Source organism: Chiloscyllium punctatum, chromosome 30 (genome assembly GCF_047496795.1).
Source record: "Chiloscyllium punctatum isolate Juve2018m chromosome 30, sChiPun1.3, whole genome shotgun sequence".
In the NCBI taxonomy this organism is placed as follows: Eukaryota; Metazoa; Chordata; class Chondrichthyes; order Orectolobiformes; family Hemiscylliidae; genus Chiloscyllium; species Chiloscyllium punctatum.
In genome coordinates, this window is record NC_092768.1 from 40583454 (window position 1) to 40604236 (window position 20783).

Consider the following 20783-nt stretch of genomic DNA (forward strand, 5'->3'; position numbering starts at 1 on the left):
TTTACATGTTGAACTGAGGTTTATATTTAATTCGATTATTTGAGTGGAGCCCACAGCAATAAAACAATCCTATTGCAGAAATATGCTGCAGATTTTTCTGTACCTGGAAATTAAATGTCTGTACACAATTATACCAGTAGCTAACACTCCTGTGAACTTGTACATATGTTAATTTAATGCAAACTTCAACCGATTATTTTCAATAGATATTAAAATAGTAAACTTAGAATTCTTACATCAACACATTAAGCTTTGTACAATTATCAACAAGTCAGTTTTTCAGTTTCAGTGAGGAACAGGTCACAATTGGATATCAAACCATGATCTGATGACACATTTCCAGGATTCATTGTTACTCTTGCAAATTCTAAGCACAACTGTAGAAGATCCTTTGTGTATGTGGCTAGGAACTCCGACCCATGGAAGAAAGGGCTCTTGCCACATTCTTAATACACCTCATGATTAACCACATATGTTCTTTGCTGTCAGAGTGGAAGAGTTGAGGAAGACCAAATGCGAATTGTGAATGTTTGCTTATTTTCACTCTCTGACCCCTAGTTCTTGATTTTCACACAACAGAAAATATCCTTTCAACATTTACCTGGTCAAGTCCCCTTATGATTCTTGCAGGAGTATGTCCAGACTAAATTTCTTTTCCATCCATAAGATCCTTCCCCAAATTGTTTGCCTGGTTCCAGCCAGTTAATGCTTAAAACTGGTGGTAAGACAAAATCTTACAGCAATGTGTTCAAAACAATGCTGGCTTAATTCACATTTTTCAAGCATCTTAAATTCTACTCCATTATTGGGATTATTAGCATTGTCAGAAACAAATCCCAAACATCACAATGTTCAATTTTGGCCTTTGTTTTTAGCAGGAAAAGCAGCATAATCTAAAGTTTGCATTCACTTGTGAACTCGCTGGTGTTTCAACAGATTGGATGACACAGTGAATCCTTTCCCACATGTAGAGCAGGTGAATGGCCTCTCACCAGTGTGGACTCGTTGATGTTTCAGTAGGTTAGATGAGCAAGTGAATCTCTTTCCACACACAGAGCAGGAAAAAGGCTTCTCTCCATTGTGAACCCGTTGATGTTTCAACAGGTAGGATGAACAAGCAAACCCTTTCCCACACTCAGAGCATGTGAATGGCCTCTCCCCAGTGTGAACCAGTTGGTGCTTCAGTAGGTAAGAGGAACGGCCAAAACCCTTCCCACATACAGAGCAAGTGAATGGTCTCTCACCAGTGTGAACTCGCTGGTGAGTCACCAGATGCTTTTTGCTTTTAAAGCTCTTCTCACAATCAGAACACTTAAAAGGTCTCTTATTAGTGTGAACAAGTTGGTGGGTACTAAGCTGGGAAGATTGAGTGAATCCTTTCCCACACACAGGACAAGTGAAGGGTCTCTCCCCAGTGTGGCTACGTTGGTGTACAGTTAGATCAGATGATCGCCTGAACCCAGTTCCACAGTGAGTGCACCTGAATGGTCGTTCATCAGTGTGAACACGTTGATGACACGTCAGTTCCCAGGAACTTTTATAGCACTTTCCACAGTCTGGACATTTAAAAGGTCTTTGGTCAGTGTGAACTCGCCAGTGCTTCCGGAGGGCAGAGAAATGAGTACACCCCTTACCACACATGGTACAGGTAAACAGTTTTTCCCCAGTGTGCATGCGCTGATGAATTTCCAGCTCAAATGGGTAACTGAACCCCTTCCCACAGTCCCCACACTTACATGGTTTCTCACTGGTGTGGCTGTGCTTGTGTCTCGACAGGCCGGATGATCGGCAGAAGCATCGACCACAAATAGAACACATGTATGGTTTCTCTGCATTACGACTCGTGCCTTTTGCTTCCATGATAGAATGCTGAAGATATTCAAGTCCTGATTATCTGTGTCATGTGTCAGCCAGATCTTGAAGTTTCTGTCAGAAAATCCTCTTCTTCTAACACCCTATGAAATAAATTTTTAACAGGAAAAAGGGGTCATAAGAAATCATCAAAAAGACATGATCAAGGATTAAGACAAGGCCTTTCAAGCCTACTCCACCACACAGTAACATTGCGGCTGATCTGATTTTAACAAGAGAGAGAGAAAGAGAGAACCTGCACAGTTGCGACCTTTGCTGTTTGAATTCATGTATTGCTGGACATCGGAGTGCATCTGGGAAAATTAACGAACAATGAAATTCGCAACGAATCTTGGAGGAACTGTTGGGCGAAGTTCACAGCACAGAATCAGATAAGTTAATTGTTGTTATAAGTCTGTCCAAGAGAAAGGCTGCAGTAGTGAATATAGTGGATTCTTTCTTGATTATATGTTCTTGGAGATAAGTCTCTTGATTAAACTTAAAATATAAGCCATAGCTATTAATTTAACCTGGGGCAGTGTTTGTAGAGGAATAAGACAGTGATATTTTCTGGGTCTGTAGATTGTGAAGGAGCAAAAATGGCCTTGGCAGTGATACGGACTTCTTGTCAGATGTGGGAGTTTAAAGAGAGTTTAAGGTCTACTGCGGATTATATCTGCCATAAATGCTGTTGGATGTGAATCTTATCAGATTCAGTGGATAGGTTGAAGAGACAGCTAGAAGCGATGATGAATTTGCAACAGCAACAGTATGTGATGGATGGCAGTTATAGGAAGGGGGAAAAGTCTCAGATACAGTCACATAGATGGGTTAACTCCAGGAAGGGTAAGAGAGATTGGCACCTAGGGCAGGATCTTTTGTGGATATACCCATTTCAAACAGGTATGCTGTTTTGGAAAATGTAGAGGGTGATGGATTCTCAGGGGAACGTAGCACGAACAGCCAAGTTTCTGGTATTGAGACTAGCTCTAATGCAACTAGGGGTACGTCGGCTTCCAAGAGATCGTGTCAGGGGATTCTGTAGTCGGAGGTACAGACAGGCGTTTCTGTGGCCAGCAGAGAAAAAGCAGAATGGTGTGTTGTTTCCCTGGTGCCAGGATCAAGGATGTCTCAGAGAGGGTGCAGAATGTTCTCACGGGGGAGAGGGGCCTGCAGGAGGTCATTGTCCACATTGGAACCAACGACCTTGGAAGGGAAAAGGTTGAGACTCTGAAGGGAGATTATAGAGAGTTAGGTAGAATTTTAAAAAGGAGGTCCTCAAGGGTAGTAATATCTGTATTACTCCCTGTACTACGAGCTAGTGAGGGCAGGAATAGGAGGATAGAGCAGATGAATGCATGGCTGAGGAGCTGGTGTATGGGAGAAAGATTCACATTTTTGGATCATTGGAATCTCTTTTGAGGTAGAAGAGACCTGTAGAAGAAAGATGGATTGCACCTAAATTGGAAGGGGACTAATATACTGGCAGGGAAATTTGCTAGGTCTGCTTGGGAAGATTTAAACTAGTAAGGTGGGGGGGTGGGACCAAGGGAGATAGTGAGGAAAGAGATCGATCTGAGACGGGTACAGCTGAGAACAGAAGTGAGTCAAACAGTCAGGACAGGCAGGGACAAGGTAGGACTAATAAATTAAACTGCATTTATTTCAATGCAAGGGGCCTAACAGGGAAGGCAGATGAACTCAGGGCATGGTTAGGAACATGGGACTGGGATATCATAGCAATTACGGAAACATGGCTCAGGGATGGGCAGGACTGGCAGCTTAATGTTCCAGGATACAAATGCTACAAGAAGGATAGAAAGGGAGGCAAGAGAGGAGGGGGAGTGGCATTTTTGATACAAGAAGCATTACAGATGTGCTGAGGGAGGATATTCCCGGAAATACATCCAGGGAAGGTATTTGGGTGGAACTGAGAAATAAAGGGATGATCACCTTATTAGGCTTGTATTATAGACCCCCTAATAGTCAGAGGGAATTTGAGAAACAAACTTGAAAGGAGATCTCAGCTATCTGTAAGAATAATAGGGTAGTTATGGTAGGGGATTTTAACTTTCCAAACATCGACTGGGACTGTCATAGTGTAAAAGGTTTAGATGGAGAGGAATTCCTTAAGTGTGTATAAGACATTTTTTTGATTCAGTATGTGGATGTACCTACTAGAGAAAGTGCAAAACTTGACATACTCTTGGGAAATAAGGCAGGGCAGGTGACTGAGGTGTCAGTGGGGGAGCACTTTGGGGCCAGTGACCATAATTCTATTTGTTTTAAAATAGTGATGGAAAAGGATAGACCAGATCTAAAATTTGAAGTTCTAAATTGGAGAAAGGCCAATTTTGATGGTAATAGGCAAGACTTTCAAAAGCTGATTGGAGGCAGATATTCACAGGTAAAGGGACGGCTGGAAAATAGGAAGCCTTCAGAAATGAGATAACAAGAATCCAGAGAAAGTATATTCCTGTCATGGTGAAAGGGAACGCTGGTAGATATAGGGAATGCTTGATGACGAAATAAATTGAGGATTTGGTTAAGAAAAAGAAGGAAGCATATGTCAGGTATAGACAGGATAGATCGAGTGAATCCTTAGAATAATATAAAGAAAGTAGGAGTATACTTAAGATGGAAATCAGGAGGACAAAACAGGGACATGAAATAGCTTCGGCAAATAGAATTAAGGAGAATTCAAAGGGTTTTTACAAATATATTAAGGACAAAAGGGTAACTAGGGAGATAATAGGGCCCCTCAAAGATCAGCAAGGCGGCCTTTGTGTGGAGCCACAGAAAATGGGGGAGATATGAAATGAATATTTTGCATCAGTATTTCCTGTGGAAAAGGATATGAAAGATATAGACTGTAGGGAAATAGATGGTGATATCTTGCAAATTATCCAGATTACAGAGGAGGAAGTGCTGGATATCGTGAAACGGCTAAAAATGGATAAATCCCCAGGAACTGATCAGGTGTACCCGAGAACTCTGCGGGAAGCTAAAGAAGTGATTGCTGAGATAATTGTATCATCGATAGTCACAGGTGAGCTGCCGGAAGACTGGAGGTTGGCAAACGTGGTGCCACTGTTTAAGAAAGGCAGTAAAGACAAGCCAGGGGACTATAGACCAGTGAGCCTGACCTCGGTGGTGGCAAGTTGTTGGTGGGAATCCAGAGGGACAGGATGTACATGTATTTGGAAAAACAAGGACTGATTCGGGATAGTCAACATTGCTTTGTGCATGGGAAATCATGTCTCACAAACTTGATTGAGTTTTTTGAAGAAGTAACAAAGAAGATTGATGAGGGCAGAGCAGAAGATGTGATCTATATGGACTTCACTAAGGCGTTCGACAAGGTTCCCCATGGGAGACTGGTCAGCAAGGTTAGATCTCATGGAATACAGGGAGATCTCGCCATTTGGATACATAACTGGCTCAAAGGTAGAAGACAGAGGGTGTTGGTGGAGGGTTGTTTTTCAGACTGGAGGCCTGTGACCAGTGGAGTGCCACAAGGATCATTTGCTGGGGCCTCTACTTTTTGTCATTTACATAAATGATTTGGATGCGAGCATAAGAGGTACAGTTAGTAAGTTTGCAGATGACACCAAAGTTGGAGGTGTAGTGGACAGTGATGAGGGTTACCTCAGATTACGACAGGATTTGACCAGATGAGCCAATGGGCTGAGAAGTGGCAGATGGAGTTTAATTCAGATAAATGCGAGGTGCTGCATTTTGGGAAAGCAAATCTTAGCAGGACTTATACACTTAATGGTAAGGTCCTAGGGAGTGTTGCTGAACAAAGAGACCTTGGAATGCAGGCTCATGGCTCCTTGAAAGTGAAGTCGCAGGTAGATAGGATAGTGAAGGCGGCGTTTGGTATTGGTCAGAGTATAGAGTACAGGAGTTGGGATGTCATGTTGCGGCTGTGCAGGACATTGGTTAGGCCACTGTTGGGATGTTGCGTGCAATTCTGGTCTCCTTCCTATCGGAAAGATGTTGTGAAACTTGAAAGGGTTCAGAAAAGATTTACAAGGATGTTGCCAGGGTTGGAGGATCTGAGCTACGGGGGAGGCTGAACAGGCTGGGGCTGTTTTTCCTGGAGTGTCGGAGGCTGAGGGGTGACCTTATAGAGGTTTACAAAATTATAAGGGGCATGGATAGGATAAATAGACAAAGTCTTTTCCCTGGGGACAGGGAGTCCAGAACTAGAGGGCAAAGGTTTAGGGTGAGAGGGGAAAGATATAAAAGAGACCTAAGAGGCAACGTTTTCACGCAGACAGTGGTATGTTTATGGAATGAGCTGCCAGAGGATGTGGAGGCTGGTACAATTGCAACATTTAAGAGGCATTTGGATGGGTATATGAATAGGAAGGGTTTGGAGGGATATGGGCTGGGTGCTGGGACTAGATTGGTTTGGGTTATCTGGTCGGCATGGACGGGTTGGACCAAAGGGTCTGTTTCCATGCTGTACATCTCTATGACTCTATAACATAAGTTAGCATTTCTGCATATTCCTGACAATCTTTAATCCCATTGATAAGCGAGAATTGGTCTAACCTTGCCTTAAAATATTAAAAAATTCTGCATTCATTGGCTTTCAAGAAAAAGAATTTCAACCTCAGACGTTAAAAAAAACAGGTTCCTGATCTCTCATTTAAACTGTGATCCTTAATTCTGGATTGACTAACATGAGGAAATAATCTTTCAACATTTAGCTGGTTAATTCTATCAGGATCTTGTATGTTCCAACTAATTCAACCCTCACTCCTATTAATTTCAGAGCAAAACAGGTCTAGATTAACCAGTCTTTACTGATAAGGTGATCCAGTCCTTCCAGGTATTAGGTTAGTGTACTTTCTCTGATTTGCTTCCACTGCATTAGGATCCTTCCTATAAGTACTGTGGCCAGTATTAAACACAGTACTGAAGATGTGGACTTAACAACATCTTGTATAACTAAAGCATAAATTTGTGCACTCTTTGATGTAATTCCACTCGTAATAAACCATGACATTCCATTAGCTTTCTTGATTACTTATTTTTACTAATATTCTAAGATTCATGACTTGAACACCTGAATCTCAGAGCTCCACAACCTCTCACCATTTAGAAATTCTGCTTTTTAAAACATTTCTAATGGCAAAATGAACAATTTGACACTTGCCCACATTATACTACATTTTCCAGATCTCAGCCCATTAATTTCCACTAGGTATAACCCCTCATAGGTTTATGTCATCTTTCCAATTGATTTTCTTATCAGCCAATTTTGTTATCATACTTTTGATCCCATCATCCAAATCACTTACATAAATTGCAAAGTGTTGAGACCTGAGCACCAGCCTCTGTGGCACACAATAATGACATCCTTCTGGCCTAAAAAAAGACCCACTCATCCTTACTCTGTGCTTGCTGTTCGCAAGCTAATCTTTCATCTACACCAATATATTACCTCTTAGACCAGAAACTTTTATTTTCCTCAATAACCTTTGATACAGCATCTTATCTTCATGACTGAAAATCAAAATAGAACCCATCTCATTATTCCCCATTATTCACAGCCCAAGTTACTCCATCATAGAAATCCAATAAATGAGCAAAAATGACTTCCTATTCTCAAAGCCATGTTGGCTCAGCCTGATTATCTTGAATGTACCATAATGTCTTGTATAATGTCTTTACCAATAGCTTTAAATCTTTACCTTGGACAGATGTTAAGCTAACTGACCTGTAGTTTCCTGTTTTCTGTCTCACTCCCTTTTTGAATGGAAACAATTAGTCAGTTTTCTACCAAAAGAAATCTTCCCTGAATCTAATGAGTTTTGTAAGAACCGCACTGGGTTGTGGTGCAGTAGTAGTTTATCTATCTCTGAGCCAAATAGCCTGCATTCAAGTCCCACCTGCTTCTGAAGTGCACAGAACATCTCTGAAAAGGTTGATTAAAAATACTTAAGAATAACATCAACTGGCTACTCCTGTTAGGCATAAGGTGAAATTTATCAGGATGTAGGGACCTGTCAACATGCAGTTCAAACTGCCTACTCGGTACTAATTCTCTGGTAATTGTAACTTTGCGTTAACTCTCCCTTTCAAATCCAGAGTTACAGCTATTTCCCGGATGCTTCATATTTCCTGTCTAGTGAAAACCAGTGCAAAATGTGTGTTAAATTCATACATCATTTCTTTATCCTCTGTTACTAATTCCCCAGACTAATTTTAAATGGGATTAGTATTTATTTTGAAAGTTCTATTTTTTTAAAATATCTGATGAAATGTTTCTTAGCTGCTTTATATTTTTGCTGAACTTTCTTTTGTACACTAATTTTACCCTCATTAATTTCTCATAATTCTTCAAATCTTCTGACCTGCCCCTTATCTTTGCAGATTTCTTTTTCCCACTTACACTCAGTTTGATATTATCTTTCACTTTTTTATACATTTCATCATAGATGGCGGGTTCATCCCTTACAATACTTTTCTTATTGTTTTGGAATGCATTTGTTCTGTGCCTTCTGGAAAATCCCTTTAAATATTTCTACCAAATCCCTATTGACCTGTCTCTTAATCTAAGTGACCAATTTACTTTCATTCGTTTTGCTTTAAGTCTTCAAACTAGACCTTGTTTCATTTCAACTAGTTGCCTTGGCTCCACGCTTCTCTCTCTCGAACTGTATGCAAAACTCAACCGTATTATGGTTGTTTCTACCCTGTGAGGCTTTCTGTCTTATGAAGTCAGTAATTAATCTTATCTCATTGGACAAAACAAGATCTAGCACAGCCTGTTCGCAGGCTGATGCCATAACATGCTGATCTAATAAACTGTCGCAAAACATTCCACCTCTAGACTACTTTTTTCCATCTAATATTTCTGGTGTATAAATAGGTTTAAATCCTGCATGACAATTGCTATAGCATTTTGAGAAGCAGCCATTATTTATTCCTTGTCCAGACATAGGATTACTATTGGGAGCCTGTATAAGCCTCACACAAAAGAAAACTTGTCTTTTTTATTCCTCATCTCTACGCATAATGCATCTATATTTTTTTTCCCTGCATTAATTTAATCATTTTCTATTGAGCTAATATAATCTTAAACCTTCACCCTTTCATAACTGCCTGTACTTCCTAAATGTCACATAAATTTCACCTGAATATTAAAAGGTAAGGCTGTAGGGGGACCATCTCAGTTATCACCACTTCGTCATGCTTATTTACCTCAATTTGTACCACAATTTCACTTATTTTGTTTCAAATTCTACATGCATTCAAATACAGTATTTTAAATTTGTCCTCTTAATGTTGTAATTTCCAGTCATATCTGATTTGCTCTTAGATTTGCACGTTCTGTCTCTACTTGTCATTTGCTTATATCATGTCCCACATTAATTCCATCCTCTGTTGTATTTTTTTCAATCTTTGATTCCCCTTTTATGCCCAAATTTGACTGCTGCCCTAACTATTTATTTTCATGAAGATAATTACAAAAAAAGAGCAATTAGTAAAAAAAATGACAAAAGCACACTGCTGAATTCAGTTCCATAATCTGATAGATTGTGATATTGACATCAAAGTGAAGAAGCCATGAGCTTAAAATCTCAAACCTTGATTGCAGTGGTGCAAGAAGTTCGATTTCCAGACTGTCAACTTGGGAGTTGGAAGAATGTGCCAGTCATAGAATCAAAATCCCTACAGTGTGGAAGCAGGCCACTCAGCCCATTGAGTCTCCAAAGAGTCTCCATCAACTCTCCAAAGAGAACCAGTCTGTACCCTATCCCTATAACCCTGGATTTCCCATAGCTGATCCATCCAACCTACACATCCCTGGATACTATGGGCAATTTCGCATGGACAATCCACCTAACTTGTACAGCTTTGAACTGTGGGAGAAAACCAGAGCTTCTAGAGAAAACCCAGACAAACACTGTGCGGCGTTTGCTTTTTCTGCCAATCAGACACCAACGAGTGGAATTGAACCTGGGTCTCTTGCGCTGTGAGGCAGCAGTTCTAACCACTGAGCCACAATAACACCCCAGGCTTGAAATAGTCAAATCGCCAAAATAAGTCAAGTATTTGCACATGGTAAAATAGATAAAAAGTTATACAGAATATTTGTTCTTATAAATAACGACTGTATTTATTTTTCTTTTAGGATTGTTCTGTCTTGCCATAAAGTTTCATGTACAGTGTTCTTCCAGTTCCAGTTTTACCTCAAGTAGTGCTGGGTTTTGCTGGACCGAAAGCATTTCAGGCTAAACCCAGAAGATCTACCTCCCTGTTCACCACAGCTGAAACCTGATGCAAATCTACATGGGAAGGATAAGGCCATGTACCATAACAAATTCTAATTAAAACATACATTTTCATAACCAGTAGGTCAAGACATGTCTCTGCGAATAAGGCCTGCCATTGTGAAATATCATGTATTCTGGAAATCCTTAGTTAGGAGAGTGAATGAAAAAGCTGGTCAACAGACCAGGCATTGTCCATTGAGAGAATATAAAACAAAATTAACATTACAGGGCACTAGTCAGATCACAGTTGGAATACTGTGAATAATCTTTGTTCCCTTAGCAAAGGGAAGATACACAGGTATTGGATGCAATCCTAAGAAGGTTCAATAGAATAATGTCAAGTATGGAGGAATTTTCTTCTGAGACGTTGAGTGGATTGGGATGCTAAGTAGAAATATTGAATAGGGAACAGCAGTAGACTTTTTGGCCTTTTGAACCTGCTCCATTATTCAACATCATTTTGTCCGATCACTTTCTCTCCCATAACCCTTGTTCCCTTTAGTCCCAAGGATGACATCAATAGTTTTCTGTGGCAAAGAATTCCACATATTCACCAGTCTCTGGGTGAACAAATTTCTCCCTATCTTAGTTCTAAACTGTTTACCCCATATTCTTAAACTGTGGGAAACAAAAGGGGTAGAGAGATGTAATTGCAAAATTTGTTGGTAGTAGAGTAAATAGCAAGGCTTTGGCGAGCTGTGGCTCAACAAAAAAAAAATACAGGTAATCTCAGGTACAGTCCTTTATACTTTTCTCTTTAGACTTACTGCAGCTGATATGGCAGTTAGGGCAGTTGCAGATATGGGAGCTCAGGGAGACTTACATTGTCCCTGATGACTACACCTGTGGGTAGTGCACCCAGCTGCAGCTCCTGGGAGACTGTGTTAGGGAGCTGGAGCTGGATGCGCTCAAGATCATCCGCAATGCTGAGCACTTCATAGATAAGAGTTTTAGTGAAGTGGTCACATCTAAAGTGCAGGAAGAGCAGGTGATCACCAGGAAAAGTAGAGGGAGAATGTAGAGAGTGCAGGAATCCCCTGTCTGCATTTCCCTCGAAAACAAGTATACCAGTTTGGATACTGTTGACAGAATGACCATTCAGAGGAGAGCAGCAGTAGCCAGGTCAGTGGTACTAAGACTGGCATTGTGGCAGAGCGGGAAAGGGCAAAGTTAAACAGGATCTTACTGATAGGAGACTTGGTAGTTAGGGGTACAAGTAGGAGATTCCGTAGCCGCAAACAGGAATCGAAGATGGTGTGTTGCCTCCTGGGTGACAGGGTTCAGGTCGTCTCAGAGCAGCTGCACAACATTGTCAAGGGGGATGGTAAGTAGTCAGAAGCCATCGTGCATGTTGACATACAAATGACATAGGGAGAAAGAGGGTTAAGGTCCTGTGGAGTGATTATAGAGAGTTAGGCAAAAAGTTAAAAACCAGGAGTCTGTCGGTGGTAATCTCCGGATTAATTTCAGCGCCATATGCCAGTGAGGGTAAAAATAGATGAATGTTTTGGCAGATGAATGCGTGGCTGAAGAATTGGTGCAGGGGGCAGGAATGCAGATTTTTAAATGATCGGGATCTTTTCTGTGGCAGAGGTGAACTGTTCAAGAGGGGCGGGTAACATCTGAACTGGAGGGTGTCCAATATCTTGGCAGCCAAGTTTGCTTGTGCTGCAAGGGAGGGATTTTTCTAAATAAGTGGTGGTGGTGGCAGTTGGGGGTGGGAAGAAGAGGAGGAGGAGGAGGTATCTTTCACAATAGGGAGGCCAGTGAGAGGCTGGAAAGAGACACAGTAATCAGAAAGGGTAAAGTCAAGAGACGGTAGAAGACTGAGGGGGTATCTTATAGAAGCATATAAGATCATGAGAAGCATGAATAAGATAAATGCAGCCAGTCTTTTTCCCAGGGTTGGGGAATCAAGGACTAGAGGGCATCAATTTAAGGTCAGAGGGGAAAGAATAAAAGGGAATCTAAGGAAAAACATTTTTTACACAGATGGTGGAACATTTATGGAATGAGCTGCCAGCCAAATTGGTTGAGGTAGGCACATCAACAACATTTAAAAGGCATTTTGAAAAGTATATGGATAGGGAAGGTTTATAAGGATATGGGCCAAGTGCAGCGAAATTGGGTTCGCGTTGGGGGATATTTTAGTTGGCATGGACCAGTTTGGGCCAAAGGGCCTGTCTCCATTCTGTCAGACTCTATGACTCCATGTGATTCTGGATTCTGGACTCCCTGGTCATAGAGAACATCCTTCCCATGTCTACCCCATCTAATCCTGCTCGAATATTATGTCTTTCCATGAGATTCCTTCATTATTCATCTAAACTTGAGTGAATTCAGTATGAGTTAATCCAGTTTCTCCCCAGATATCATTTTTGCTATCAAGGTCACCTTCTTTATACTCTCTCAATAGTCAGAACATGCTTAGTCAGATAAGACAACCAAAAACAGCACTCAATACTCTGCTCAATCCACTTGCTATGAAAGCCAATATATCATTTGGCTTCTTCACCACCTCCTGGATCTGCATGCTTACATTCAACAATTGATGCATGATAACATTGGGGTCTTATTGCATGAGGTCTCCTTGCTCAATTTATCATCATTCAGATAACAAGCTGCCTGGCTTTGCGAACAATGCGAATAATGTCATAGTTATTAACCGTATGTCGCATCTGCCACTTATGTGCCCATTTACTCAACATGTCGAAATTACACTGAAGCTTCTCTGTATCCTCCGAGAAGTATGCACTCCCACCCTGCTTTGTGTGATCTACAAACATGAGATATGACATATAGATTCCATGTCTAAATGAATGGTATATATTCTGAAAAGCTAGGGTCAATCCATGCAATATTCATTGGTTTTTAGAACAATGAGCCAAGACCTTATTGAAACACAGTTTTAGGAGGCCTTACAGGGTAGATCCCCATAGTCCTGAGGGAGCATTGCACTGCACTCTCCTTAAAGAGAAATCCCTCATGGTTTAAACCCAACGGGCACCACTCCTCAGCCAAGATCAAGAAGGCGAGTCCTTTCACAGTAGAGGTTGTTTGTTAATTTAGCTGAATGACTGGTCTGCAATGCATAGCGATGGCAACAGTGCTCATTAAATTTCTGCACCAGCTGAGTAGAAATAGATCAGCCCAATGGGAATTGAATTGCATCACAAACCAGTCATCTAGCCAACTTAGCTAACTGATCAGAGTGTGTAGATACAAATGGAATGTTTCCCTTATGGGAGTGTCTTGAGACTAGAGGGCATAATATCAAAGTAAGGGATTGCCCATTTAAGATGGAAACGAGGAGGACCTTCACCCCTCCCTACCACTAGGTTGTACATTTGTGGAAATATAGAGTAGTAGAGATGTACAGCATGGAAACAGACCCTTCGGTCCAACCTGTCCATGCCCACCAGATATCCCAACCTAACCTAATCCCACCTGCCAGCACACGGACCATATCCCTCCAAACCTTCCTATTCATATACCTGTACAAATGCCTCTTAAATGTTGCAATTGTACCAGCCTCTACCACTTCCTCTGGCAGCTCATGCCTTACACGTACCACCCTCTGCCTGAAAAAGTTGCCCCTCTGCTCTCCTTTATATCTTTCCCCGCTCACCCTAAACCTATGCCCTCTAATTCTGGACTTCCTGACCCCTGGGAAAAGACTTTGCCAATTTACCCTATTCAGCACTACAAAGGTTTGTTCAGTCCCGATTAAGGCTAAGACAAACAGAAATATAATCATTAATGGAATGAACAGCTATGGTCTTCAGGAGTACAAACTTGTGGACTGAGTGTACAGTGGGTCTTGCAACTGTTCCTGAGATTGCAGACATATTTCTAGATATACTCCTAGATTTCTGAAAGTTATTACATTTCAGAAATGTGAGGTATTTATTTTGATTCAGTTTTGATGCTTTTATTGTCAAAAAGGTAAAACGAAACAGCTTGTGTTCTTTTTCAAACAAAGTTGTGTTATCGGAAGATTTGGAAAGGCTAGGCATATCTTATATAGAACATGGAACATAGAACAGTACAGCACAGTAAGGCCCTTCAGCTCACGATATTGTGCCAAGCATTTATCCTAACCTACACCCCCTCAATTTACTGACGTCAAGTGTTTGTCCAGCAGTTGCTTAAAAGTCCCTAATGTCTCTAACTCTATTTTTACCGCTGGCAGTGCATTCCACGCACACACCACTCTCTGCAGAAAGAACCTAACTCTGACACCTCCCCTATACCATCCTCCAATCACCTCGTGACAGCCATTTCTGCCCTGGGGAAATCCCTCTGGCTGTCTAGTTTGTCTATGCATCTCATTACCTTGTACATCTCTATCAAGTCATGTCTCTTCCTTCTTCTCTCCTGCGTGAACAGCCCTAGCTCACTCAACCTCTCTTCATAGGACAAACCCTCCAATCCAGGGAGCATTCTGGTAAATCTCCTCTGCACCCCCTCTAAAGCATCTCCATCTTTCCTATAATGGGGCAACCAGAACTGGACACAATATTCCAAGTGTGATCTAAACAGGGTTTTATAGAGCTGCAGCAAAACCTCGCAACTCTTAAATTCAATCCTCATGTTAACGAAAGCCAAACACCATACACCTTCTTTACAACCCGATCAACTTAGGTGACAACTTTGAGGGAATAGCGTACGTGGACCCCAAGAGCCTGCTGTTCCTCCACACTGCCAAGAATCCTGTCTTTAACCCTGTATTCCGGTTTCAAATTTATGCATGTTGAACTCCATCTGACACTCCTCAGCTCAGTTCTGCATCCTGTCAATGTCTTGTCACAGCCTGTAACAGCTCTTGACACTATTTGCAACACCACCTACCTCTGTGTCATTGGCAAACATACTAACCCACCCTTACACTTCGCCATCCAAGTCATTTATAAAAACTACAAAGAGCAGAGGCCCAAGAACAGATCCACTCCCATTTTCTTTCGCTGAGCCAAATCTGTATCCAGACAGCCAAGTTTCCCCGTATCCCATACCTCCTAACTTTCTGAATGAGCCTACCCTGGGGAACTTTATCAAGTGCCTTACTGAAATACATATACACCACATCCACTGCTTGACCTTCATCAACTTCTATTGTCACATCCTCAAATAACTCAATAAGCCTTGTGAGGCATGACCTGCCCCTCACAAAGCCATGCTGACTATCATTAATCAAACTATGTTTTTTCCAAATAATCAGAAATCCCATCTCTCAGAATCCTTTCCAGTACCTTGCTGACCACACACAAGACTGACAGGTATGTAATTCCCAGGGATTTCCCTATTCCCTTTCTTGAACAGAGTAACAACATTCACCTCATTCCAACCATCTGGCGCTACTCCAGTAGAGACTGAAGATGCAAAGATCATCGCCAGACGTGTCGCAATCTCATTCCTTGCTTCTTGTAGTAACCTTGGATAGATCTGGTCTGGCCCTGGTAACTTAGTTATCTTGATGTTTCCCAGAATTTCCAGCACAACCTCTTTCTCAACATCAATCCGTTCAAGTCTATTAACCCGGTCCACAGTGTTCTTACTATCAACAAGATTCCTCTCTCTAATGAATACTGAAGCAAAAAACTCATTTAAGGCCTCCCCAACCTCTTTAGACTCCAGGCCCAAGTTCACTCCACTATCCCTGATTGGCCCTACTCTCTCTGATCATTCTCTTACTTCTCGGGTAAGTGTAGAATGCCTTTGGAGTTTCCCCAGTCCTTCCTGCCACTGCTTTTTCATGCGCCCTTCGACTTCTCGGTCCATTTGCGAGTTCTTTCCTTGTTACCCAGTAATCGTCCAAAGCTGTGGCAGGTTTTTGCTTTCTCAACCTTAAATAAGCTTCCTTCTTCCTCTTGCTATAAAGCTCCTCTGCTCTTGTCATCCAAGGAACATTCATCTTACTATTCCTTGCCTGTCTTACTGGGAGAAAGCTATCAAACCTTTGCAACAAGTGCTCCTCCACATTTCTGTTGTGCATTTCCCATAGAACAATTGTTCCCAACTTATACTCCACAGCTCCTGTATAATAGCAGTATAATTTTGCCTCCCCCAATTAAATACCTTCTCATACTATCCTATCCCTCTCCACGGCTATGGTAAAGGTGAGGCAGTTGTGGTCATTGTCACTGAAATGCTCTCCCACCGAAATCTGACACCTGGCCTGGCTTGTTGCCTACTACCAAATCCAATATGGCTTTCCCCCAGTTGGCTTATCTACATATTGAGTCAAGAATTCTTCCTGGATAAACCTTACAAAATTGACCCCATCCAGACCATCTGTACTAGGGAAGTTCCAATGAAATTAGGGAAATTGCTGTCAGATTTGCACCTTTGAGATCTGCTGTCCGATTTGTTCTTCCATCTCTCTGTTGCTATTGGGAAATCTGCAGAAACACCCAATAAAGTGACTGCTTCTTTCCTCTTACTGATTTCCTTCCACTGATACTGACTTAGTAGACAAACCCTCCTCAACAACCTCCTTTTCTGCAGCTGTGATGCACTCTCTAATTAACAATGCAACTCCCTCCTCCTCTTTTATCCTCCCTCCCTGTTCTTTTTAAAAGGTCTAAACTCTGGAACATCCAGCAACCAATCATGCCCCAGTGAAATGCATGTCTCTCTTATGGCCACAAGATTGTTGTTCTAAGTACAGATCCATACTCTAAGTTCATCACTCTTATTCCTGACACTCTTTGTATTGAAACTGACACACTTTAACCCATCCCTTTGCCGTATCAACTGTGTATCCTTCTTGACAGACACTCTGCATTCTATTTCTGCCTGTTCAACAACTACCCTCTCCTCTGGTCTGTAGCTCTGATTCCCACACCCCTGCCAAACTGGGTTAAACCTTCCTGAAGTGCTCTAGCAAATCTCCCACACAGGACATTAATTATAGACTTCTTACAGTTATTACAATTTCAGTTTAGATTAGATTAGATTAGATTACCTACAGTGTGGAAACAGGCCCTTCGGCCTAACAAGTCCACACCGACTCTCCAAAGAGTAACCCACCCAGTCTCATTCCTCACTGGCTCATGCACCTAACACTATGGGCAATTTAGCATGGTCAATTCACTTGACTTGCACATCTTTGGACTGTGGGAGGAAACCAGAGCACCCGGAGGAAACCCATGCAGACATGGGCAGACAGTCACTCAAAGCTGGAATCGAATCTGGGACCCTTGTGCTGTGAGGCAGCAGTGCTAACCACTGAGCCACTGTGCCGCCCAAATAAGACTTTTATTTTGATTCATTTTTGGTTCTTTTACAGTCAAAATGCATGAAAGACAAATACAAACTTTTGCAACTGAGTTCTGTTAACAGATCTTTTGGAGATGCTTACATGTGGACACCTTGTTTCTTTTTGCTTTGAAAATTACGTGTGTAGAAGGAAGACTTTTTTAAAAATAGAGTTGTATTTATGGAGCTTTTGAAGAGACCTACTTGAGATTGGCTGAGTGAGTAATTTTTAATCATAAGGTTGAAAACTGCCTGCTGAACTAGTTGAGGAAGTCTTTTTTTTCCAAATTCGATTGCGCAGTTATGTGGTTGATTTTATTTAAGATTTATACTTGCTTAAGGAACTGTTATTTTTGGCATACTTAATATTCACTCTTTGGGTCAGGAAAGGTAGTTTATTTTATATATAAAGTGATATTGTAAGTTGCTTTATTTTTAGGCTTAACGACATTAAGGGCATAGAAGAAACATAGAGTTAGATGGCTAGTAGATTTAGAGAAATAATTAAACAGCGAATCAGTAAAATTGATGGATAACTATCAGGAAAGGTAAGAAGGTAATTCAGAATCTCCTGTGACTATTCCTCTCTCAAATAGATATTCAGTTTTGAGGACTGTTGGAAAGCATTGTCTCTCAGAGAGAAAAGAGGAAGAGACAGTCATATCTTGGGCACGAAAAATGAAATTTATGCTAAAATTTAAAAGATGAATTGATACTGGGGACTGTCCTGTCAACAGCACAGCCTGGAGATTCTGCAGCAGTGAGCATGCATCTTGGATAGTATGTTGCTTTCCTGGTGCCAGGATTAAGGAAGTCTCAAAATGTTTGAAGCATATTGTTAAAGGCGAAAGTGAGAAAATGGAAATCATTGTACACATTAGAAGGAATAACATAGCCAGGAAAAGGATCAAGGCTTTACTGTGAATATATGAAGTTAGGTGAAAAATTAAAAAGAAGAATCTCAAAAGTAGTAGTCTTTGCTTTACTCCCAGTGTCAACCATGAACGAGGGAAAGAATAAGACAACAACAAAGATATAAATCAATACCTGATGAGATGGTGTAATGTTCAGGGATTCACATTCTTGAATCATTAGGATCTCTTCTAGGACAGAAAAGACCTGTTCAAAAAGAATGGGTTTCACCTGTACAAGAAAGGGATCAACATCCTAACGGGAAGATTTGTTGAGTCTATTTTGGGAGACGGTCAGCTGTGGGGGAAGGGGGAGCAGAGGGACCACACATATCCAAGAAAATAGAAAGATAGATGAGGATGTTTTTGAATCTGAAAGGAACAAGTTAATGAGAAAAGACAGACAATTGCGACTCTGAAAAATTAAGCTGCATACATTTCGATGCAAAGGGTCGAACACATAATGTTGATGAACTCAGGGCATGTTTGTGAACATGATTTGGCACATCATAGCTACTACACAAACTTAGCTGAGGGACGGACAGGACTGGCAGCTCAATGTCCCTGTTTTCAGATGCTATAGAAAGGATAGAAAGAGAGACAAAAGAGCAGGGGGAGTGGCAGTTTTGATTAAGGAAAACATTACTTCCACAACTGGAGAATGTATTGCGGAAAATTGGTCCAGTGAAAACATATGGGCTGAAATCAGAAAAAAAAAGGAATGATCACTTTTGCATTATACACCCCCAATTTGTCAGGGGGAAATTGAAGAACAACTATGTAGAGAGATCTCAGATATACGTAAGAATAATAAGTTTGTGACAGTCGATGATTTTAATTTCCCAAACATTGCCTGGAACTACCATAGTGTTAAAAGTTTGGATGGTAAAGAATTTGTTAAATGTATTAAGAAAATTTTCATCGTCAATGTTGTTCATATTAGAGAAGGAACAAAACTTGACCTTTGTTTGGATAACAAGAAATGCAAAGTGACTAAAGTAATGGTCATAGGGCTATATAACAAGGCAACAAATGCTTCAGTCCAATCCATCCATGTCGACCAGATATGCTAAGTTAATCTCGTCCTGTTTCTCAGTGTTTGGTCCATATCCCTCACAAAACGTCCTATTCATGTACCCATCCACAAGCCTTTTAAATGTTTTAATTGTACCAGCCTCCACCACTTCCTCTGGCAGCACATTCCGTACATGCACTACCCTCTGTATGAAAAAGTTGCTCGAAGTCCCTTTTAAATCTTTGCCCTGTCACCTTCAACATATTTTGTCTAGTTTTGGACTACCCCACCTTGGAGCAAAGAAGTTGACTATTCACTCTAGCCCTGTTTCTGATGAGTTTATAAACTTCTATATGATCACCCCTCAACTTCTGACACTCAAGGGAAAATAGCCCCAGCCTATTCACTCGCTCCCGAGAGCTGAACCCCCTCCAAATGTGGCAACATCATTTTAAATCCTTTCTGAACTCTTTCAAGTTTGACAACATACTTCCTACCACAGGGAGACAGAATTGAATGCTGTATTCCAAAAGTGGCCTTACCGATGTCCTGTGCAGCCACAACATGACCTCCTAACTCCTATATTCAATACTCTGACCAATAAAAGCAAGCATACCTAACACCTACTTCACTACCTAATCTACCTGTGATTCCAATTTCAAGGAACTAAGAACCTTCAAGCTCACTTTGTTCAACAGCATACCCCTGGACATTAACATTAAGTACATTAGCCCTGCTTTAATTTATTTCTCCAAAATGCAGAACCTCATATTTATCTAAATTAAACTCCATTTGTCTAACCTCAGCCCATTGCCCATCTGATCAAGGTCCTATTGTACTCTGAGGTAACCTTCTTTGCTGTCCACTACACCTACCACCTTTGGTCTCATCTGAAAACCTACTAACCATATGTCCCATGTTTCCATCCAAACCACTTGTATAAATGTCAAAAAGCAGTGGACCCAGCACTGATGTTTGTGGCACACCGCTAGTCACAGGCCTCCAGTCTGAAAAGCAACTGTCCAACACCACACTCTGTCTACTACCTGTGGGCCAGTTATCCATCCAAATGGCTAGTTCTCCCTGTATTCCATTTAGTCTAGAGGCGAAAAGGGTGTTGCTGGAAAAGGACAGCAGGTCAGACAGCAACCAAGCAGTGGGAGAGTTGACATTTCATGTATAAGCACTTCATCAGGGATGTGGAGCAAGAAGGGCATAGGTGATTGGTTGCTAGGAAGCTTGGAATGAATATGTAGTCAGGAAGGTGGACAGGTCATGAGGGCAGTGCCAAATTGGAGGGTTGAATCTGGGATGAAGTGGGGGTGGAGAGGTGGGGGATGGTGGAAGGAATTGGGGGCGGTTTGGAAACTAGTGAAGTCGATGTTGATGCCACGTGGTTGAAAGGTCCCAAGGTGGAAGATGAGGTGTTCTTTCTCCAGGCGTTGGGTGGCT

The 20783-nt window shown here is 41.4% G+C and overlaps 1 protein-coding gene across 1 annotated transcript in view; it reads right to left on the reverse strand.

Annotated features, from left to right (window-relative positions):
• The window catches only part of LOC140455432 (uncharacterized), a 25274-nt gene continuing 4491 nt past the window's right edge, over positions 1-20783 (reverse strand). Inside the window, exon 2 of the mRNA XM_072550305.1 lies at positions 1-1955. Coding sequence (XP_072406406.1) covers positions 907-1860 — 954 coding nt within the window. The 5' untranslated portion in view covers positions 1861-1955 and the 3' untranslated portion in view covers positions 1-906. The remainder of the gene's footprint in view (positions 1956-20783) is intronic.